Source organism: Protopterus annectens, chromosome 11.part0 (assembly GCF_019279795.1).
Source record: "Protopterus annectens isolate FY-2018-M chromosome 11.part0, PAN1.0, whole genome shotgun sequence".
Taxonomy (NCBI): domain Eukaryota; kingdom Metazoa; phylum Chordata; order Ceratodontiformes; family Protopteridae; genus Protopterus; species Protopterus annectens.
The window spans coordinates 198,421,335-198,441,786 of record NC_056745.1 but is presented as its reverse complement, the minus strand read 5'-3'; the positions used below and the strand labels follow the sequence as shown (position 1 = coordinate 198,441,786).

The following is a 20,452-nucleotide window of genomic DNA, read 5'->3' as shown; positions in this document are numbered from 1 at the left end:
CTCTGTTGTGTTCTAATATACGATCTTTCAACATTCTATTTGTTTTCCCTATATAAAAAATCTTACAAACCTGGCAGAAGCTGAAATAAACATTTTTAGTCCTACAATTTGCGTAGCACTTTGCTTGAATCTCAACAGAGCATTGTGGATGTGTGAATGTCATACAGGAATATATATATCTACAAGCTGTGCAATTTATGCACATATAAGTTCCCAGTCTAGAAGATACTGCCTATTGCAGGTGTTTGCGTTTTATAACACAACTGTCATTTGAGTGATCGCTTATTTTAAAGGGGAAGGAAGGTTTATCGTCTAAGACTTTTTTTAATTCATCCACTGCTGCTAACATATTCCAATCTTTCTTAAAGACTTCGCAAAAAACATTTATATCACTTGCAAACGATATGGGGAATAAGTTTCTTATAATTCGTCTTACTGGTTAATGCACCAGGATCTCCATGTTGGGAGAAGTATGCTTTCTCTTTACTACCCCTTTCCATCAGGGACTCTCTTCCAAGCATCTATCAACCTCATGCTTAGAATACCCCCTCTAAAAACTCTCCTCTGAGACCCTGTAATGCTGTTGTGAGTTGTATGTCATTATTATGTAGTCTCATGGTTCTCAGAATCTGCCCTTTCATAACATTTTTACTTGCGTGTTTTGGGTGCATGCTCTTTCTAAGGAGTAAGGAGTTCCTCCTTGTTGGTTTCCCATACAAACTAGTTTCCAATACTCACATCTGACTTCCTAACTAGCACACCGAGGAATTCAATCTCCTCTAATGAAAAAACATGTCATCCACAAAACGAGTATACCACAGCAAGTCCTTGCTGTGTTCACTTGAACGTAGAAATCACGTTAGCTCCCAATGGCCTACTGCTAGATTGGCGTAGCTATTGGCACATACTGTGCCAATAGCTACGCCTATCTTCTGTAGGTAGTACTCATCCCTGAAAACAAAAACATTGTTCTCTAAAATGATTTCCAACAGACTGCAAACTAGATTCACCTTCCTTGTCGTAAACGTTTGCTGAACACATAGCTGGTTCCTAATGTTCTCAATGCCCCATTGATTCGGGATAACTGTGAATAAGGATGTTATATCAAGTGTGACAAAATAATAGTCACCCACCAATGCCTTTGTCTTATTGTAGAGTACCTGTAAAAAGGTCTTGGTATCCTTTAATACATGTTCATATGTATTCAATACTGGATGTACACACTTCCCCACATAGATGGACAATGGCTGCGTCGCCCACCCCTTGCTTGAGACTATAGGTCTAATGGGTGGGTTCTTGACATCTTTATGTACCTTGGTAAGTCCATAAATAATTGGAATCAGTGGAGTATCAACAGTGAAATAATTAAATAGCTCTTCCAAGTTGTAAGTAGATTGAATACTAGAACGGACACACTATCCATCGTAGCTGTAACTTTCGTTTTATTGATTCTCATGTATGTTGTCTGATCATTAAGTACTGTGCCCATTTGTGTGAGGTAAAATTCCTTATCCATGATTATCACCCCTCCCCCATTATCTGTGGGTCTAATTTCAATTCACTGCATCGATCTAAGCTCCACTAAGGCATTACATTCATCTCTGTTCAAATTATAGTATGTAGAAAGTGTACTGTTTTGATACATCTCCTTTATTTGTTTATCACAAACAGAAATGAAAGTATTCACCATCGGGTGCATTTTGGGGGTAAAAGTGCTGGGTTTAGTAAACTTACATATTTCGCCACCTTCCCCCTTAAAAATAGTCTTTAAGGTTAAAGTTCTCCCAAACAGTCTGAGGTCCTGTAAAATGTTCACTAAATTAGTCTTTTGTGCTGGGATAAAGGACACCATAATTAGCTGCTTATGACCCAAAACTGAGAAAGCCAGTTTATTACTCAAAGAATATCCTTGCACAAATGGGTGGATGACAGATGAGGAGAATCTACAATTTGTTCCTACGACAAGGATGTAATCAAAGGAGATGGTCTCCCCAGGTGGTCAAAATGATCAAGTCATGTCTCAATGACAAAAGCAAGGTCTTTATCATACAGCAAACTGGCCGTTATCACAGACTTGTTGTGAACTGACCACGTGTTAGTACAAGTGCCTAAGAGGGGCTATGTACAATGTACAGATACCTGCACAGCTGAAAAGTTAAAAAAAAGATTATTATAATGCACAGGTCTAAGTTGAGCAACACTTGCTATGTTAGTACCCATTAACAAAGAAGTAATAGAAAATTGGAACAACGAATACAACTGATTAGAAAACAATGCAAACAGCAGTAAAACTCGATTTAACAGCCCTAGAGCAGTTTAAATAGCACAAACTAAAATGGCAACTATCCAGTGGTAATAAACCTCTTGTTCATATTTCCTGTTATGCATATTTCTATTGATTTGTTGTACATATGTCATGTTTTGTGTATGTATATTCTTATTGGAATTGTTGATGTCATTACTGCTTCTTTTCTTTACACATTATAATTTTTTGTGGTTGTACATCTCTGGCTGTGCCTGAAAATGGTACACTGAGATCAGTACACTACCTAAATATAGGAATGACAGAAAGAGAGAGAGAGAACGGATGAATGAATGCATTAATTAAATAAAGCAGAACACAACTTCTAGGCACCAACAAATTTAGGGCAGGTAAGACATCAAAGCAGGTTTATTTTAAATAAAATAGCAAGTAATACCTGTACAATAATCCCTAGCATGAGCTAGGACCCTCAGAGTACAACAGCGCAAGTAAAACTGGTGCTCTTCACAAAATCTAGGACTAATAAAGTATCCTAGTCAGTAGATCACGATGTTGAACTGAAATGTGGGTTACATCCAGGCGCAGTCATTCAGTATTGGTGTGTATGCCGTGCAACCCTACACAAACTAAGCAAAACACTCAGCTCGCATAGTCTCAGGGAAAGGTCCATGAATGGTAAATTCCACAATAAGTCATTGTAAATCAAAATCCAACAGTTCTGTAAGATGAGAACATTTAGTAAGTAAAATATCTTATTTCACACACAAATAAAGTTGAGCACTTTCGTCCTTACAACTTCGGATTTCTTCAGAACACAACCTAAAGATTATAGCCAATTTAAATAATTAAATTAAGTAAATAGATTTGAAGTAACAAGCACATAAAAACTTTCATAATTAAAAATGAAGAACAAAAACTGCGACATACCTCCTGGCCATTTATATCAATAGGAAGTTGAAAAATGTTTTAAACAGATATTCACATGTATAGGACTCATGGGACTTTTTGCAGAAATTGACACCAGAATACTGCAAGAACAATATCAGCTTCCTTATGGAGGACGTCTCTAATCTCTTTACATGTATACCACATGAAGCGGGCCTAGAATATTTTCATAAGACCCTTCTAGAATACAGAGTATTGGCTGGAAAAGAAGTCAGACTTATTATGGAGTTAATGGAAATAGTTTTGCACAATTTTTAATTCTTTGATGGGGAATTTTACAGACAAATCAAAGGAGCTGCAATGGGGCAGGAGGGTGCCCCCATTTATGCTATGTTAGTTATTTATACTTCAGGAAAAAATATTCATTTTAAATTCCCCTTACAATTCTTGTTGGAATTTTTATTGTAGATTCCAGGATGATATATTTATTATATGACAAAAAGAACTGGTGGAAATTAATGAATTTCTGAAAAACAAATAAGAAATCAGAGTTTACCCATGATTATTCAGTACAATCTACACATTTTTGGATGTTAATTTAGAAATAGATGCTAAAATTTTGTTTGTACAGTTTATAGAAAAAGTAGATTTTCCAGTCCCTACCTGCACTATAAAAGTTGCCGCCCATGGTAAAGTAAGAGGAATTTGGTCCCATGGTAAAGTAAGAGGAATTTGGTTAAGGCGAATTTATATGAACAGCCATAATGGTATCGAAGGACAGAATATTTAGGGTAGAGATAGAAAGAATGTGTGAAACGCTTTTGGAGAGAGGTTACCCCATGAATTATTGGATGTGATATATAACAAGGTGTCTAGGGATAGAGGTTTGAAATATAGTCCATTTTTTAAGTAAACATACACCAGTAAAGGAATATGTCAATAGTGAGGCTAAATTTTATGGCAACTTTACCAAATTACAACAGTTCATCTATAAAAAATATTATAAGAAACAACTGGTCTGTTTTTGAAGTGAACAAGGAAATGTTTAAGATTGGTAGGTGTCTTTTAAGACAGACAAAAGCATAAACAGATTATTGGAAACTAACAGGCCTGGGATCAATGAAATTGAACAAGGGGACACTTTTAAAAAGAACAACAAAGTGTGGGACGTGTAACCAGTCTCATTACATTACTGACAAAGAATTTGCTACTTTGAAGAATTATTGCCACTCTAGAAGAAACTTTACATTGCAATTTATAATAGATGCCAATCATTTTATATTGGCAAAATGGAAAGGATGTTGGTTAAGAAAATGTATGAGCACTTGTATAATATCAGGAAAGGGAATAAAAACAATGTTCTCTATAAACATTCTTTGGAATGTGAGGATTTTGTGAAATCTGTGTCTGGAATTTTAGAAAAAAATACACCCAGATGCCAGCATTGGGCAAAGAGAAACAAAAAATGAATACAGGCAGCTTGTTTGGGAAGTTAGGATGGATGTCACCACACCTTCTGGTCTGAATGACCACATTTCAATTTATCCTGTTTTAAAAATAAGAGCAGCTGAATTATAATAGAGTTTTGAATTAAGTTTCTAGAGCTTTATATGTCCAGTATTTTAATAACATTTAATGCAGTTTTTGTTCTTCATTTTAAATTATTAATGTTTTCACATGCTTATCACTTTAAATCTACTGATTTGATTAATCAACCAATCAATCAATTATTGTCTGTACAGAACTGTAGGGATTTTGATTTATTGTGAAATTTACCAGTCTTGGACATTTCCCCGAGATTACGTGAACCCAGTGTTTTGTTTATCAATCATTCATTATGGCGCTGTTACCATCACCTTCTGGTTACTGGCAATGCCAATACCCATATAAGAAGACAGCTACAAACAAAACTCACAAAAGATTCAATACAGCATCCAAAATCTTCAACTATGGTGGTGTAAAGGTTACTCCAATCAAACTCATAACAGAGAAAAATTTCAGTATGGGGAGTCAGTAGAGCTAAACATAAGGCCAGTCCAGCCAAAAATAACAATCCAAGCAATCCAGGATTGTGATGATGGCAAAAATAAAAAGAAGATATGTACTCACCATAATGTTCCATCTGAGTAGTTCTACTTCATTTGCCTTCAACCTGTGGGTCCTCGGATCCATATCGGATCTGACATGGCCGCATTTTCCAGCTACTGCTCCGAGCTCCATGCTCCTCCCCCTACTCATAATGCCCCTGTTTCCCTTCTCCCTTCAGATCGAGTTTACTGCCTAACAGATAACAAATACCCGACCAAATAACACTTGGTCCTCCAACACAAAACATTACAAAATAACTTTTGCCCTGACATAACCAAAGATCCTAGCAATAATTGTCCGGTACAAAGGACACATAGTATCACAAAGGATAAAGTTAGGGGGAAGGAGGGGGGGTGGCTGAAGACAAATGAAGTAGAACTACTCAGATGGAATGTTATGGTGAGTACATAACTTCTTTATCTGAAGTAGTTTACTTCATTTGGTCTTCAACCTGTGGGACAGAGTCCCCAGCTACCTAACTCTTAGGAGGCCCTCAAGAAGGATATTCTGGAGCACTGCAGAACCAAAGGATGCTCTACTCCTAGAGACCAAATCCAGTTTATAATGAGAAATAAAGGTGTGAGATGAGGCCCAAGTAGCAGCTGAACAAATATCATCCAAACAGACCCTAGACCAAAAGGCCGCTGACATGGCCATAGAGCAGGTTAAATGAGCTTTCTATTTTCCAGGAAGAGACAAACCTCTATCTGAGTAAGCCTGGCCAATGCATTGAGAAATTCAGCAAGCAATAGTCACTTCTGAGATGGGTTTGCCTAAGAAGATCTTGGCATAGGACACAAAAAGCTGATCAGACTTGCAGAAAGGTTTAGTCCTGTGAAAATAAAACCTCAACTGCCTGTGTACGTCCAGTAAATGTAATTTGTATTCCTCTTTGTTCTAGTAGTTCGGAAAAAAATACAGGTAAATTAATAATCTGATTAAAATTAGCCTCTGAGGCTACCTTAGGAAGGAAGGACAGGTTAGTGCGTAGCAACACCCTATCCTTGTGAAAGATCATGTAAGAGAATTTGATAGAAAGAGCTTGAAGCTCAGACACCCTTCTAGCGGATGTAATGGCAACCAAGAAGGCAGTTTTCCAAGTCAAAAATTGTAGCTCTACAGATGCCACAGGCTCAAAAGGAGGGGAAACCAACTCCTGCAACAACAAAGTGAGGTCCCACCAAGGAATGGGATCCTTAACCGGGGGTCTGTGAAGAAAGGCACCTTTGAGAAAGATTTTACAAAGTTTCGAAGAAGCCAACGAAGACATGTCTAGCCCAGCATGAAACTTAGAAATGGCGGCTAGTTGGAATTTTACAATTGAGGAACTAGTGCCTTGATGAAAAATGCTACCTAGAAAATCTAAAACTGCTTAAAGTGGTGCAGTGAAAGGATCCAAAGACCTCTGAATGGCCCATATAGAAAAATGTTTACATTTAATGCAATAAACTTTTCTGGTGGACGATTTATGAGCCGCCACCACAATGGATTTAACAGGAAATGATAGACCGGGAGTCCTAAAAATCATGGGAACCAGAGCAGCCAAGCAGTGAGCTTCAGACTGTCCAGACCTGGATGAGGAGTCTCAGAGTCATGTGAAAGCAGATCTGGGACCGGATCCATGGTGGAACAACTAGGTGAGACCTGAGTAAGGGAAACTAAACCTGTTGAGGCCAGAATGGGGCAATGAGTATCACAGTGATCCCCAGCCTTTGGTCTTTTTGCAGAAACTTTGACATGAGGGGGAGAAGAGGATATGCATAAAGGAGCCCGGTAGGCCAAGCATGAATCAGAGCGTCTCTGGGGGCTTCCCCCGGAGGGGGGTTTAGAGCGAAAAACTCGCTGCATTTCGTATTGGAAGGAGATGCGAAGAGATTGCAGCAAGGACGACCCCACTTGTAGGAAGATCGGTTCTACTACTGAAGGCTTCACAGACCACTCATAAGCATCAAGATGGATCTGCCGAGACTGTCCGCTAAGATGTTGGACTGTCTCGGGATGTGCGTTGCCACCAGAAAATGGCTGGTGGAGATCACCCATTCCCACGCTTTCATGGCCTCTTGACATAAGGATGAAGATCTGGTTCCTCCCTGTTTGTTGATATACCAGACCACTGACATACTGTCCGTCTGAATTGTAATCGTTCCCACAGGAAGATGAGCATGGAGGGTTCTCATCTCTAGAACACTGATGTGCAGATAGGTCTCGGAAAGGGACCACATGCCTTGGACTGTCCTTCCTGAGCAATGCCCCCCACCCAAGTAGGGAGGCATCTGTGTTCACCGTGGTTTGGGGTAAAGGAGGTTGAAAAGGACATCCCTTGAGGAGATCCAGGGACTGAATCCACCACCAAAGGGAGTCTCTGCATGCTTTTGAAATTCTCACTGGAAAGGACAAGAGAAGGTCTAACAGTGACCAGTGAACCGCTACAGTCCACTGCAGTAACCTCATGTGAAGGCATGCCATGGGGAGATTTATTGTGGCCGTCAAAGAACCTAAAGCTCTTAACACTGTTTCAGCTGTTGGTAAATGGGTCTGGAAAATGTGTAATACATGTAAGCCTCAAGCTGCGTATCCTGTCTGAGGTGAGGAACACCTTTGATTGTATTGTGTCTAGCCATGCCCCAATGAAATCTAGAATCTGAACTGGCTGAAGAAGAGACTTGTTCATACTGATAGTAACGCCCAACTTGTTGGCTAACTGAAGGAAGGAGTCCCTGGCTCGACATAGCAGATGATCTGAGGGGGGCGGTAAAGAGCCAATCGTCAAGGTATAGAAAGACCTGAATGCCCTGAAGCCTCAGGTGAGCCACTACCACTGCCATTTCCTTGGTAAACACGTAGGGGGTTGTGGTGAGACCAAAGGGGAGGGCTTGAAACTGGTAATGACTGGCTCCCAGCCTGAAGTGAAGGAACTTCTGGCAGTGCCTGTGCATTTTGATGTGATAGTATGCATCCTGGAGGTTGATCGAGCACATCCAGTCTCTGTCCAGCAGATAAGGCAGAATAGATTGAATCATGACCATCCGGAATTTTGTCTTGGTTACTGACAGGTTCAATTGGGACAGATCCAATATTGGTCTGAGGTCCCCTGTCTTTTTTGGCACTAAAAAGAACCTGGAGTAAACCCCGGATCTGGACCGGTCTGGGGGGACCGGTTGGATGACTCGTTTTCTCAGCACTGAGTGTACCTGCACTGCTGCTTCCTCCCGCTGTGTGGGTGGATGTCCGGGAGGATTTTGTTGAAGGGGGTAAATCCCTGAAGGGAACGAAATATCCTCTGGATATGACCCGCAGCACCCACTGATCTGTAGTGATGAACTCCCATGCTAGTGGGTGCAGCGATAGACTAGCCAGGCAACCCCTCAGGGTTGCTGTCCGGGTTTATCCAAGAAAGGTTTTCAGGACCTGAAATTCCTAGGACTAGGGTGGCGTCTATCATATTGCCCTCTGACCCTGTGGGAAAGTGAGTCCTGAGCATCCCGGGAAAACGCCTGAGATTTGCGGAACCACATCTTCTTATGGCCTCACTGGTTCCTGGAAAAGGACCTTTGAGGTGGTGAAAAATGGACCCCTACAGCAGACAGGGTCTTCCCGTCCTTCTAGCTCTGTACCAAAGTCTCTCTGACTGTCTTCCCAAAGAGGGAAGAACCATCATAAGGGGCGTTGGTAAAAGACGCCTTGAAGGGCTCTGAGAACTGACATAAGCGGAGCCAGACGTGGCACCAGAAGGCAATGCCTGATCCCGCCACCCATGCATCTAGCTCCGTGGCATGGGAAAGAAAAAGGGTGGACGTGTTGGCTACAGATTTTAGAGTGGCCATTCGTGCATCAAACTTCTTCCTGTCCTCTGCTGACATGGACCCTGGGGTCGACTTCATGACTTCCTTGACCAGATCTCTCTCGAGTCGAATAATGTGCGCCATGTAGTTCAGCGCCCTCACACAGAAGGTCGCTGAAGCATAGACTCACTTCCCAAAATGATCCAGAGTCTTCGACTCTCAGTCAGGTGGATGGACTGTGGAACTCTCCTGAGCGAATTCCTTCTTGGTGGCTGCCGCCACCAGCATAGCATCTACAAGGGACCCCTTGTGCCAGTGTAATTTGTCTGCAGAGGGTCTTAAGACCTTGTCCGGGTGCTTGGGTATTGGCTCTATGGTGTCCGGCTCCTTCCATGCCCTAGATGTTATTAAATCTACGAGTGGATCAGCAGGAGGAAACACAAGAGGTAGATGGGCCCAAGCCAAATGCCTCCAGAAATATGGACTCGTCAAAGGTTGGTTTTGGGGTGGACCACCTCCCCTCTTCGGCGGAGGATCACCATGATGTCTCCAAAGGAAACATTCTCAGGGGGTGATCTTGGGGAACCTTCCCCTTCATCCAGGTCTGTGTCCTCTGTGAGGGACTCTGGAGGAGAGTCCAAGTGCCTCCTTTTGCACGTATGCTTGCGGGGGAGCTCTTCAGGGGGACTCTCTGGGGAGATCTTGCAAGCGGGTTGTTCCAAGGCTGGAATGTCCTGAGGCATTATGGCTACGGGTTGTCCCTGAGAGGGCAAGATGCTCGGACCTGCACGCAAGGCCAAGGGGGGTCTGGATGGACTCCGAAGACAAAACAGTCAGAGGCCTCGACCCTGCGAGAGCCCTCTCCACCATGTCGAATGCAGAGGAGACCTCCTGGGCTGAACTAGCAGAAGCCACTCCCCTCTGATCCAACCTGGGAGTCGGAGTTGAGCCTCTAGGAGCTAAGACACCGAGGGGGATGCTTCTCTCCAACAAACACGGAGCAGAGAGCACCCCCTTGGATCTGACCCCGAGGCTGCGGTTCCGAGAGCTCGGATCCATTATAGTTGGATCATACACTCAGGACACACTGGCCAGCATCGAGTTACAAGGTACCATCAGCGCCGACCCCTCAACTCCAACCGTCCTCGGATCCAACAGCTCTGAAACCACGGGTTGGATCGAAGAAGGAGTGATGGGTCTAAAAACTGGTTGGAAGGCGCCTGATCTGGTGGGAGAAGGTCCTGGCAAGACCCCCACCTGGATTTGAGTGCAAATAAATCTCCACATCATCTTGTCCATCTCTGCTTCAGAAAAGCTCCGGGTAGAGCGGGAGGACACCGCTGAAGTGGGCTGGGAGAGCCGATGGGGGAGAAGGCCTATGGGGCGACTGGCTGACTAGAACCTCGAGTTCAGGGAAGAACCCTGGGGTCCTGAGCAGAGGGGAAGCAGGCCTGGAAACAGGCTTAGTCTTCAGCGGTAGGCCAGCCTCTGACAAGCAGTCAGGGGAGCGCTTGCGAGGCCAGTCATTCTTGACCTTATCCCCTTCCTCAGACCTCATGGCAGGAGGGCGAGTCCCAGAGGCCGAGGAAGGGGAAGAAGCAGTAGCAGCCGCAGCTTTCTTAGATTGGGAAGGTGGGACGTCCATCCAGCAGTAGAGGGCAACAGGCCCTTGGCAATTAGTTTGTCCCGCCTGTCCTTAAGTGCTCTGGGGTTAAACCCAGTGCAAATAGGAAAGGGGACTGGAAGTGAGTGACCCCAAACAAACCACGCACAGAGTGTGGCCATCTGCTGGGGAAACTTATGGCCACATTCTGTGCATCTTTTGAAGCCAAGCTTCAGGGCGTCCACCATGCCTAAGCTGGTTCAAAAGACAGACACACACACACACACACACACACACACACACACACACACACACACACACACACACAAACACACACTACTAGGAAAGAGAAGAGGGGAGGAAGATAGAAAAGCCTACAAGAAAACAAGCTATGAAGAACCCCATAAACGTACAGAAAAGGTTAAGAGTGAAAAGGATAGTTAAAAAGTCAAAAAAATTCAAAATTTATGCTATCAAAATGCAATGGAGCTTGGACCACGTTGCTTCCTCTCAGGCGGCAAACGAGACCTGAAGGGAGACAGGGGCATTATGGGTAGGGGAGGAGCATGGAGTTCAGAGCCATAGCTGGAAAATGCGACCATGTCATATCTGATATAGATCCGAGGACTCACAGGTTGAAGACCAAATGAAGTAAACTATTTCACATTCAATCTTAAAATGTAGGATTGAAATTAGCCAAAAAATCAGTCTGATAACAATTAAAGATAAGAGTAGAAGCACAAGCAATAAAAAAGCAGAAAGTGAATAAAAATAGAAAACGTTGCTACCCCCCCAAATGATAAGACAACAGTGCAGCAAGACTTATAAATCCAAAAGTCCAATGTTAAAAAATAAAAGTAGAACTTATAAGCAGTTTACAAAGAAGCTAACAAAGGTACAGTTTAGCAGTAGCAGCCACTTCTCCATTAGCAACATCACAATAGTATTCCTTGATTTGAAGCTCTTAAAATTAACTTAGTGTACACCGCAGAAGATAGGAAGCAGAATGTGATATGAGCTCTTTAGGTAAGATAATATAAAGTGCTGACTGCATTAACTTCACAAGGAATGTTGGAACATAAGCTAACAACTAATGTGCAGCGTCCATAAAAACAAGTGGCAAATGAAGACCAAACTAAATTTTAAGGCATGTAAATAGTAAACTATAGATTATAATAAAGTGCAAAATCAAATAAAGACTAGGCAACAAAACCAGGATTAAAATATGGGCAAACAAAACAATACATGTCTAGCCAGGTGCCAGCTTGCCCAACACTTCCACATTAACGTATCAAGAAATAAAAATGGTTCAGAGATCTTTTAGTGGAAATCTCTAATCCCACTTTCAGCTTCTTTAAATGATCTTAACAGACACAGCCATGTGAGATGCTTGCTTGCCAATGACAGACGTGGAACCCATGCGTTGGGATCAATGCACGGTTCATTCTCTACAATGTGCTTTTGGAGACTGGAAAGGCTCCATTACTAAGTTAAGTGAAAAACATGAATCAGAATGCATTTAAAGAAGAAATTAATGACTTTCCATACCTGTAATGCACTATCATCCAGAGGTCGATGCTTGCTCTGGATTCTGTATCGAGGTCGTTTGTGTGCAGCTGGATCATCAGCACCACTGAAGATGGACATGTACTCCTCCAGCTTATCTGGGGCAGGGTACTTTGCACTAGAGAATACCTACATAACAGAGAAATTAAAATGTTTTTCATACAAAAAGCAATAAATGTTTGCAGATGAAAATTACAGAAATAATTCAGCAAGAAATATCATCATATATATGTGCGTGTGTAGATATATACACATGTGCGCATGCCCCCCCCCCCCCGGCTGGTAGTCTGCTGGATCACATTATAAGGAAATATCCTATTATGCTGCACAACCACAGCCAAAACGTGTGTGTGTGTATATATATATATATATATATATATATATATATATATATATATATATATAGGGTAGCAATTAATTCACCACTCAGCCCCGGCTTTTCACAGAGTCTCTGGCTGCATTCAGACCTGTGAGATAAAATCTTTAATGGCCTAAACCAAGTCATCTAATTTCATGCTATTTTTCTTAAGGGTAGCTGGACTGAGGTTAACCCCTTCCCTTTCAGTGTTCTCTGTTAAAATGCATACATTTCATCAGTTGCAACACAGTTTGACATACATGTATATTTCTTTTCTGTCCAACAGGACCCACTGCTGATACATTTTTTATCACAAGCAACTTTACAAATACATTTTAACACAAGCATCTGTACAAATCAGTTTGATATTCAAATGACATAACTTTTTACAAAACTCCAGCTAGCTATGCTGGCATATGTTATGCGTGCACTGCCCTACTTCCCCCTGGCACAGATGGCACTACCTCACATCATCACTTTTCTCCCCCTTATGAAGACTCAAGCTACTTTTTCAAGTGACCCTGTAGGAATGTTGCTTGAGGGAAATGAGCTTCTCTGCGAACACATTAACCCATACCCTGTCTTGACAGCCCATTTGCACTGGCATTGCTGACCCGACTACTGTGCTGCATTGTCATGTCATATGCCTGCAACCCTAGTGTCCACCTTAATAACTTGGTATTTTGCTGGCTGGCATGATGTAGCCATGTTAAGGGATTGTGGCTTGTAACCACAGTGAATTTCCTTCCATACAGATATGGCTGAATTTCTTCCAGTGCCCATACTATGGCTAGACATTCTTTTTCTACAGCTGCATAACATTCCTACCTAGGTTGTAGTCTACGGTTGAGATATACAACAGGGTGCTCCTCTTCCCTCTGAAGAAACCTGGCTGAGTACAGCCCCCATCCTATGGTCTGAAGCATCTACCTGCACAACAAGTTCTTTGCTATGATCGGGACTGGCTAGCACAAGGGATCCTCACAAAGCCCCTATAAGCTTTTGGAATACCTGCTCGCAGGCTGTGGTCCACACAACCTTATCAGGCCTGTTTTATCTTGTCAGGTATGTGACGAGAGCAGCTATTGTACTATAATTGAGAACAAACTTTCTATAGTAACTCCCTGTCCCCAAGAATGCCCTCACCTGCTTTTTAACTATCGCTCATCTAGCCAGGCTGTAATAGAGTCTTTGTGGGTTCTGTTGAAGCAGCTTTATTATGCACAAACACATCATGATTGAAGCTTATTAACTTTAACTTAGATAACCTATACATAAATTAGCTACATTCATTCCTACATGCTCACTCTCTGACTGCACTTTCAAAATGACACTGACTACAGCAGGTGCCTATTTATATATGCACTTTCAGTCCTTGATATGCTTCTTAAAGACACAGCACACACGCTCTGTTCTACATCCTCCCTCTTTGAGAAATAGATCATGCAATGCTGATAATATCAGTTGACATGCAAATAATACAAATAGCTCTTTCTCATGCAATTATACAGAACTAAGTACATATATACAGTTATGTTCAGGGAGCTGAGTATTTCACACTTGGTCTGGAAGTACAACCAATTTGTGTGACATAAAACTGAGAATTAGACTTGGCAAGTGTCACTGTCTCTGCTGAATGTTCAACCTTAGGAATATCGGGAACATCATCAGGAATGGAAGTTGAAGGTAAAACATATTCTGGAACGAGAACACTGTCTGGATTGCTCTGAGATCTAGAGTCTATCACAGGAACAATGCTGCGATAACGATTCTGGTACAGGAAGATGATGTCTGTGATTTCTTTTGTACTCCACACCCTCAGATTCTATAAAGTAGGATCTTGGCTCTGTACATATACCTGTTACTTGACCAATCCGATCAAAACCTCTCACCATTTGTATCCTCATTGTCTCTCCTCTTTTCAATGGATGAAGAATCTGCTCGATTTATCATAACTGGACTTCTGGAAAAGAGCTTCCTGAATAATTGGGCTCTGATGGTTCTGTTGTTTTTAGCTTTAGGTCTCAATAAACAGGAACTAATAGGCAGTGTTGTTCTGGTTTGCCTGGACAGATGTCTCAGAGTAGGAGAGCCAAGTATATTGTCACTGGGTGTTTCTGAGATTAAGTAAATTCAAAAAGACATCTGTATTATCACATTTTGACCTTTCAAGTAATTGCTTTGCACTCTGCACTGCATGTTCAGCTAGTCCATTTGACTGTGGATATTCTAGACGACTAGTAACATGTACAAAGTCCTATTCTTTTGCAAATTTCTGAAACAACTGACTATTAAATTGAGTACCGTTGTCAGAAATAACTTTGTGTGGACTACCATGGACTAGAAATGACGTTTCAATGTGGTAATAACTGTATTGGATGGTAGATTAGGTAGTAAATCAATCTCAAACCAGTTTGAATAAGAGTCTACCAATACTAAGCAATACTGATTGTTCCACTCAAATATGTCAGTGGCTATTGTTCACCAATGTAGTTTAGGTACTTGACTTAGCTGAAGTGGTTCTCTCTGCAAATGTGGTTTACTATTGCATACTGAACAAGAAGAAAGTACTTTATCAATATCTTTCACTAGTCAAGGCCAAAATACTAGTTCTCTCTCCCTTATTTTGGTAGATTTGGAACCTGGGTGACCACAATGCAAAATCTGCATATATTCATTATGTAAGGAAACAGGAACAACAATTTTAGGACCTTTGAAAATAATGCCATTTTCCATCAACATCTCATCTCTGTAAGGAAAATAGGTTTGCACTTCAGGTGGTACACTAGATTGCTTTGATGGTCATCCAACATTAATGCATTGATTGAGCTTTTGCAAAATTGGATCAGTCTTTGTGTGATCTCTCATCTCATCAAGTCTTGTGGTAGAAAAATGATGCACTGCCATTACGTCAAAGTCAAAATTCTCTGCATCAAGCTGTTCTGTTGTATTTCTGGATGATCTGGATAAGGTATCAGCCAGTTAAAGAAGTTTGCTTTTTATATAGACCATTTTGAAGTTGTACTTTTGCAATCTGAGCATCATTCTTCGTACTCTCACTGGAGGTGAAAGCATAACTAGAGGTTGGTGATCAATTTCAATCTGGATAGCTTGACCATAGATATATAATCATGAAACTTTGAACATGCAAATACTATTGCCAAAGGTTCTTTCTCAATTTGAGTGTATTGCATTTCAGTTTGGGTAAGTGTTCTAGATGCATAGACTACTAGTCTGCCTGTCTGAAGAATAACTGCACCAAGACCAAATTTTGAAGCATCACAGGAGAGAGTGACTGGTTTACTGACATCATAATATTTTAATGTAGGTGGGGTGGCAAGTTTCTGCTAAATGTTTTCAAATGCCTTCTGGTGCTGTTCCAGCCAAGACCATGCAACATTTTTGCGCATTAGCTCTATTAAAGGCGCTGTCAACTCTCTGAAATCTGGTATGAATTTTTCGAAATAGTTGACCATGCCAAGGAAACACTGTAGAGCTTGAATATTATCTGGTGCTTACATTTTAAGAATAGCTGCTTACTTAGACTGGTCTGATCTTAAGCCATTGCTGGCAAATAAATGACCTACGCATGTAAAGTACAGTTGTGTACACTTACCATAAATGTAGAAGTTCGAGTGTATTCACTGTTGCAGTCATCACATTTGGGTTATCTGCTTGCAGTAGCCCTCAGTCGGCCTGAATATCAAAGTCTGGGGTCCTGCGTCGGTTGCTGTCTCCTCTTCCATGACGTCAGGTAGTCAGGGATATAAAGCATGCAACCAACGCCATTACATCAGTTTTTCTTGCCCCAGATGTCAGGGGGGGGGCCCTAATGGGAAGCAATTAAATATATATATAAGGTTACACCTCCAACAAAAAAAACAAATACACCAAAAAGCTTTAAGCATAGTAAAAAGGAATTGAGGTATAGCCAAAAGAAGTCAGGGGGCTGGAGGAAGGGTAACCAGGACTGCAACAGTGAATACACTTGAACATCAACATTTATGGTAAGTGTATACAACTGTACTATGTTCTTCGTGTTTCACTGTTGCAGTCATCACATTTGGGTAGATTCCCAAAGCTAAGGATGGGAGGAGGAAATCAGATAGCATTAGGACCAGCTATAAGGCCCTGCAAGACTGCAGTGGCAAAGCCAGCTCTGGATTTAGAAAAAAATTGGCAAATGGTAATGCTTGGTGAAAGTATGTACAGAACTCCAGGTAGCAGCTTCTAGGATGCCCCTGGTAGGGACACCTCTGAGAAAGGCTGTAGAGGTAGATGCAGCCCTGGTTGAATGTGGTCTTAACCCCTGTGGGATAGGTTTTCCATGGTGCTTATTGCAGAAATGAATGCAATGGCCTATCCATTTAGAAATGGTTTGCTTTGAAATGGCCTTCCCCCTCTGCCACTGCAGTAAATGCCACCAGGAGCTGTTCAGAATTTTGAGAGGTTTAGTCCTGTCCAAGTAAAATCTAAGTTGTCTGTGCACATCTAAGGAGTGCAGTATACGTTCCCCCTTGTTCTGTGGATTTGAAAAGAAGGTTGGCAAATGAATGGACTGAGTAAGCGCCACACTGGATACTACCTTGGGCATGAAGGAGGGATTGGTCCTGAGGGACACCCTGTCCACATGAAAGATGATGAAAGGCTCCACTGCCATAAGGGCCAGTAATTCAGACACTCTTCTTGCTGAAGTGATGGCTAAAAGGAAGGTTGTTTTCCAAGAAAGGAATTTCAACTCTGCACTTGCAGCTGGCTCAAAAGGAGGTAGAGTGAGTTTTTCCAATACAAAGTTAAGGCCCCAGGCTGGAGTTGGGGCTCTCCTGGGTGGTCTTAAGTTTTTGGCCCCTCTTAGGAACTGCTTGAGCAGTGGATGAGAGAAGAGGAGTGGTTCTGTGTTGTAATGAGCTGAAATGGCTGAGGCATGAATTTTGATGGAGGAAAAGGAAAGGCCCTTGTGAAGCATCTCAGTTAAGTACTGAAGAATCTGAGGTAAATTGGGCGCTGCTGTGCCCATCCCCTGAGTTTGGTTCCAGGAACAGAATCTTTTCCATTTTTCAGCATAAGATTTTCTAGTACTAGGCCTCCTTGCCTCCAGAATGACATCCAACACTTGTTTACTGAGTGATGGTAACGGAGAGATCAGGTAATTAGCCAGGCTGCCAGGTTCAGGGTTTGAAGCTGAGGGTGCAGAATCTGGCCCTCCTGCTGGGACAACAGAGTAGAGGTCTGAGGCAGGTGCCATGGTGCCAGCAGTGACACACTGTGCAAGAGTGGGTACCAGTGTTGGCGTGGCCAGTCTGGTGCAATCAGTATCGTCCTTGGTTTGTCCTGTTTGATCTTTAGTAGTACCTTGGACAGGAGAGGCAGAGGAGGAAAGGTATAAACTGATAGATTTTTCCAGGTGAAGGACAGGGCATCCACTTTCAAAACTTGTTTGTGGGGAGTCCTTGTGCAGAATTTGTCCAATTGGTAGTGCTTGGGGGGGGGGGCAAACATGTCTATCTCTGGGCTCCCCCATTTGTTTATCAACGTGTTGAATGTCTTTGGTTCCAGTTTCCATTCGTGTGGGTCCATGAGATTTCTGCTTAGTTCATCTGCCAGTGTATTTAGCCTTCCTGGCAGGAATTTAGCCTGTAGGTGCACTTGGTAGCTCAAGGCTGTGTTGCACAGAGACATGGCTAATCTGCAGGGAGGGTATGAGTGGGTTCCCCCCTGCTTGTTTATGTACCACATAACAGTGGTGTAATTGTCCTGGAAGAATGTGGTCCTTGAAGGCTGTCAGAGCATTCTGTACAGCTAACATTTCTTTTTGATCGATATGCAGGTGCATTTGACGTGGGTTCCATTTGCCCTGAATGCACTTCCTTGCCAAGTGCGCTCCCCATGCATAGTCTGATGCGTCTATTGTTAGGGTTTGGGCGGCAGGGTGTAGAGTGAATGGCAGTCCCTTGTTTTGGTGGCAGGCCTCTGCCCACCAAAGGAACTCTAACTGTATGCAAGGTATGACAGGAATCATTGCTTCTAGATCCTGAGAATGTTGACACAATAGGCTTTTTAGATACCACTTTAGTTTCCTCATATGCAGTCTTGCATATGGAATTTGGAGAATGCAGAAGGCCATGAACCCCAAAGGCTTGCAGTATTTGTGTTGCAGATAGCAGGGTCTTTGTGGCCATTAGTTTGAAGCAAGATGTCAAATGAACTTGTTTCTCTGGCATGAGGAAAGCCATCTGGGAAGATGTGTTCAAGCTTGATCCCAGGAATACAGTTTGTTGGCAGGGTACAAGATGTGATTTATTTTCGTTTATGGTGTACCCCAGAGAAGTCAGTACCTTTTGTACATATGCCAGATGATTCAAAAGTATGTCCTGGCTTTCTGCCTGAATTAGACAATTGTCCAGATATGGGTATATCTGAATATTTCTTTGCTTGCAAAATGCAATGACTGGGGCTAGGCCACTTTGTGAATACCCTGGACGCAGTAGATAAGCCAAAGGGCAGTGCAGAGAACTGATATTGCATGAAGCCTGCTTTGAAGCACAGGTATCTTCTGCAAGATTCCCTGATTGGGATGTGCAGGTAGGCTTCCTTTAAATCCAGTGCTGCCTTATCAGGCCGACTGAGGGCAACCTGCAGCAGATTACCCAAATGTAATGACTGCAACAGTGAAACATGAAGAACATCTTGCTTTTGAGACTCTGCCCATTGATTTGGGGGTAGATCTGGCCAACCGTTTGGGGTTGGTAAAGTGTGGAAGTGGAATCCGTATCCTTGGGAAACTATTTTTAAAACCCATTTGTCATGGGTAAGGAGTTCCCAGTTTTTTGCCTGCAGAGCAATCTTTCCCCTAAAGGAGCAGTCAGTTGAGAAAGGTTTGGAAGTTTTAAAGTTAAGTCATTGAGACAGTTTACCATGGGGGGGGGGAGTCTTACTACTCCCTGCTTTGGAAGTGGGAGCCCCCCACTGCTTAGTCCTGTGTGTACCTTGGGACTGAAGCCTAGGTGTTCTGCTTTTTCTGGGTTTGGACTGAGAAGGCCTGGAAGAGGTAGTAAAGGACCAATTCTTAGAGGGCCAATGCCTACTAAATATTGGAGGCTGTACTTGCAGGAAATCTTTAACAGTTTGCATAGATTCAGCTTTTTCCTCCATCTTTTTAAGTACTTCTTCTGCTTTGTTGCCAAACAGGCGGTCCTGGTTTAAGGGAGCATCCAGAAATTTAGCTTTAACATGATCTGGCAAAGATTGCTCCTTAAGCCAAGCATGCCTTTTAAGTACAGACCCAGTGACAGGAGCCCTGCAAGATGCCTCTAGTGAATCAAAACCACATTGCAAAGTATGTTTTCCAACTTGTTTAGCAGAATGCATTAAATCCTGTAAATCCTTATTTTCAGCACAGTCAGGAATCAACATCATTTTCTGTTTAAGCAATCCAATAATATGCTGCTGATACTTTAACATATGCAACTGGCAGTTTAGGTCCCTAATGGCCAAGGTTGCAGAAGTGTATTTCCTCTTACCCCATCTATCCAGGGCCCTAGAATCTCTATCAGAGGGGGTAGGATTTTTGGCAGTAGTAGCCTTAATGCCCTTGCGTCCCTGTGAAATGGTCTCAGGATCCGCAGTAGGATTTTTAAAGAGGAATTTGTGAGAGTCAGGAACCCTGTAATATCTATCAGGTTTTCTGGGAGCAGGAGGTAAGGTGTCAGAGGCCAAGCTAGATTCCGAAAAGGCATCATCAACACTGTCCAGTACAGGGGGATAGCTAAAGGCCTGTGTTGGGGCAGGAGTAAGAAATCCCTAAGCCTCTTTTTAGAATCAGAGTAATCCTGGCTTTCCCAGCGAAAATGCTCCCTAAGAGTATGCAAGGTTTCACCAAAAGAGAAATCCTCTGGAGGGGAAGCAGA

At 42.5% G+C, this 20,452-nt stretch overlaps 1 protein-coding gene across 2 annotated transcripts in view; it reads right to left on the bottom strand.

Moving 5' to 3' along the window:
• The window catches only part of WASHC1 (WASH complex subunit 1), a 1,004,726-nt gene that overhangs the window by 389,882 nt on the left and 594,392 nt on the right, over positions 1-20,452 (bottom strand). For both annotated transcript variants that reach the window (XM_044087615.1, XM_044087616.1), the window contains exon 4: positions 12,170-12,316. In XM_044087615.1, the coding sequence (XP_043943550.1) occupies positions 12,170-12,316 (147 nt within the window). The remainder of the gene's footprint in view (positions 1-12,169; positions 12,317-20,452) is intronic.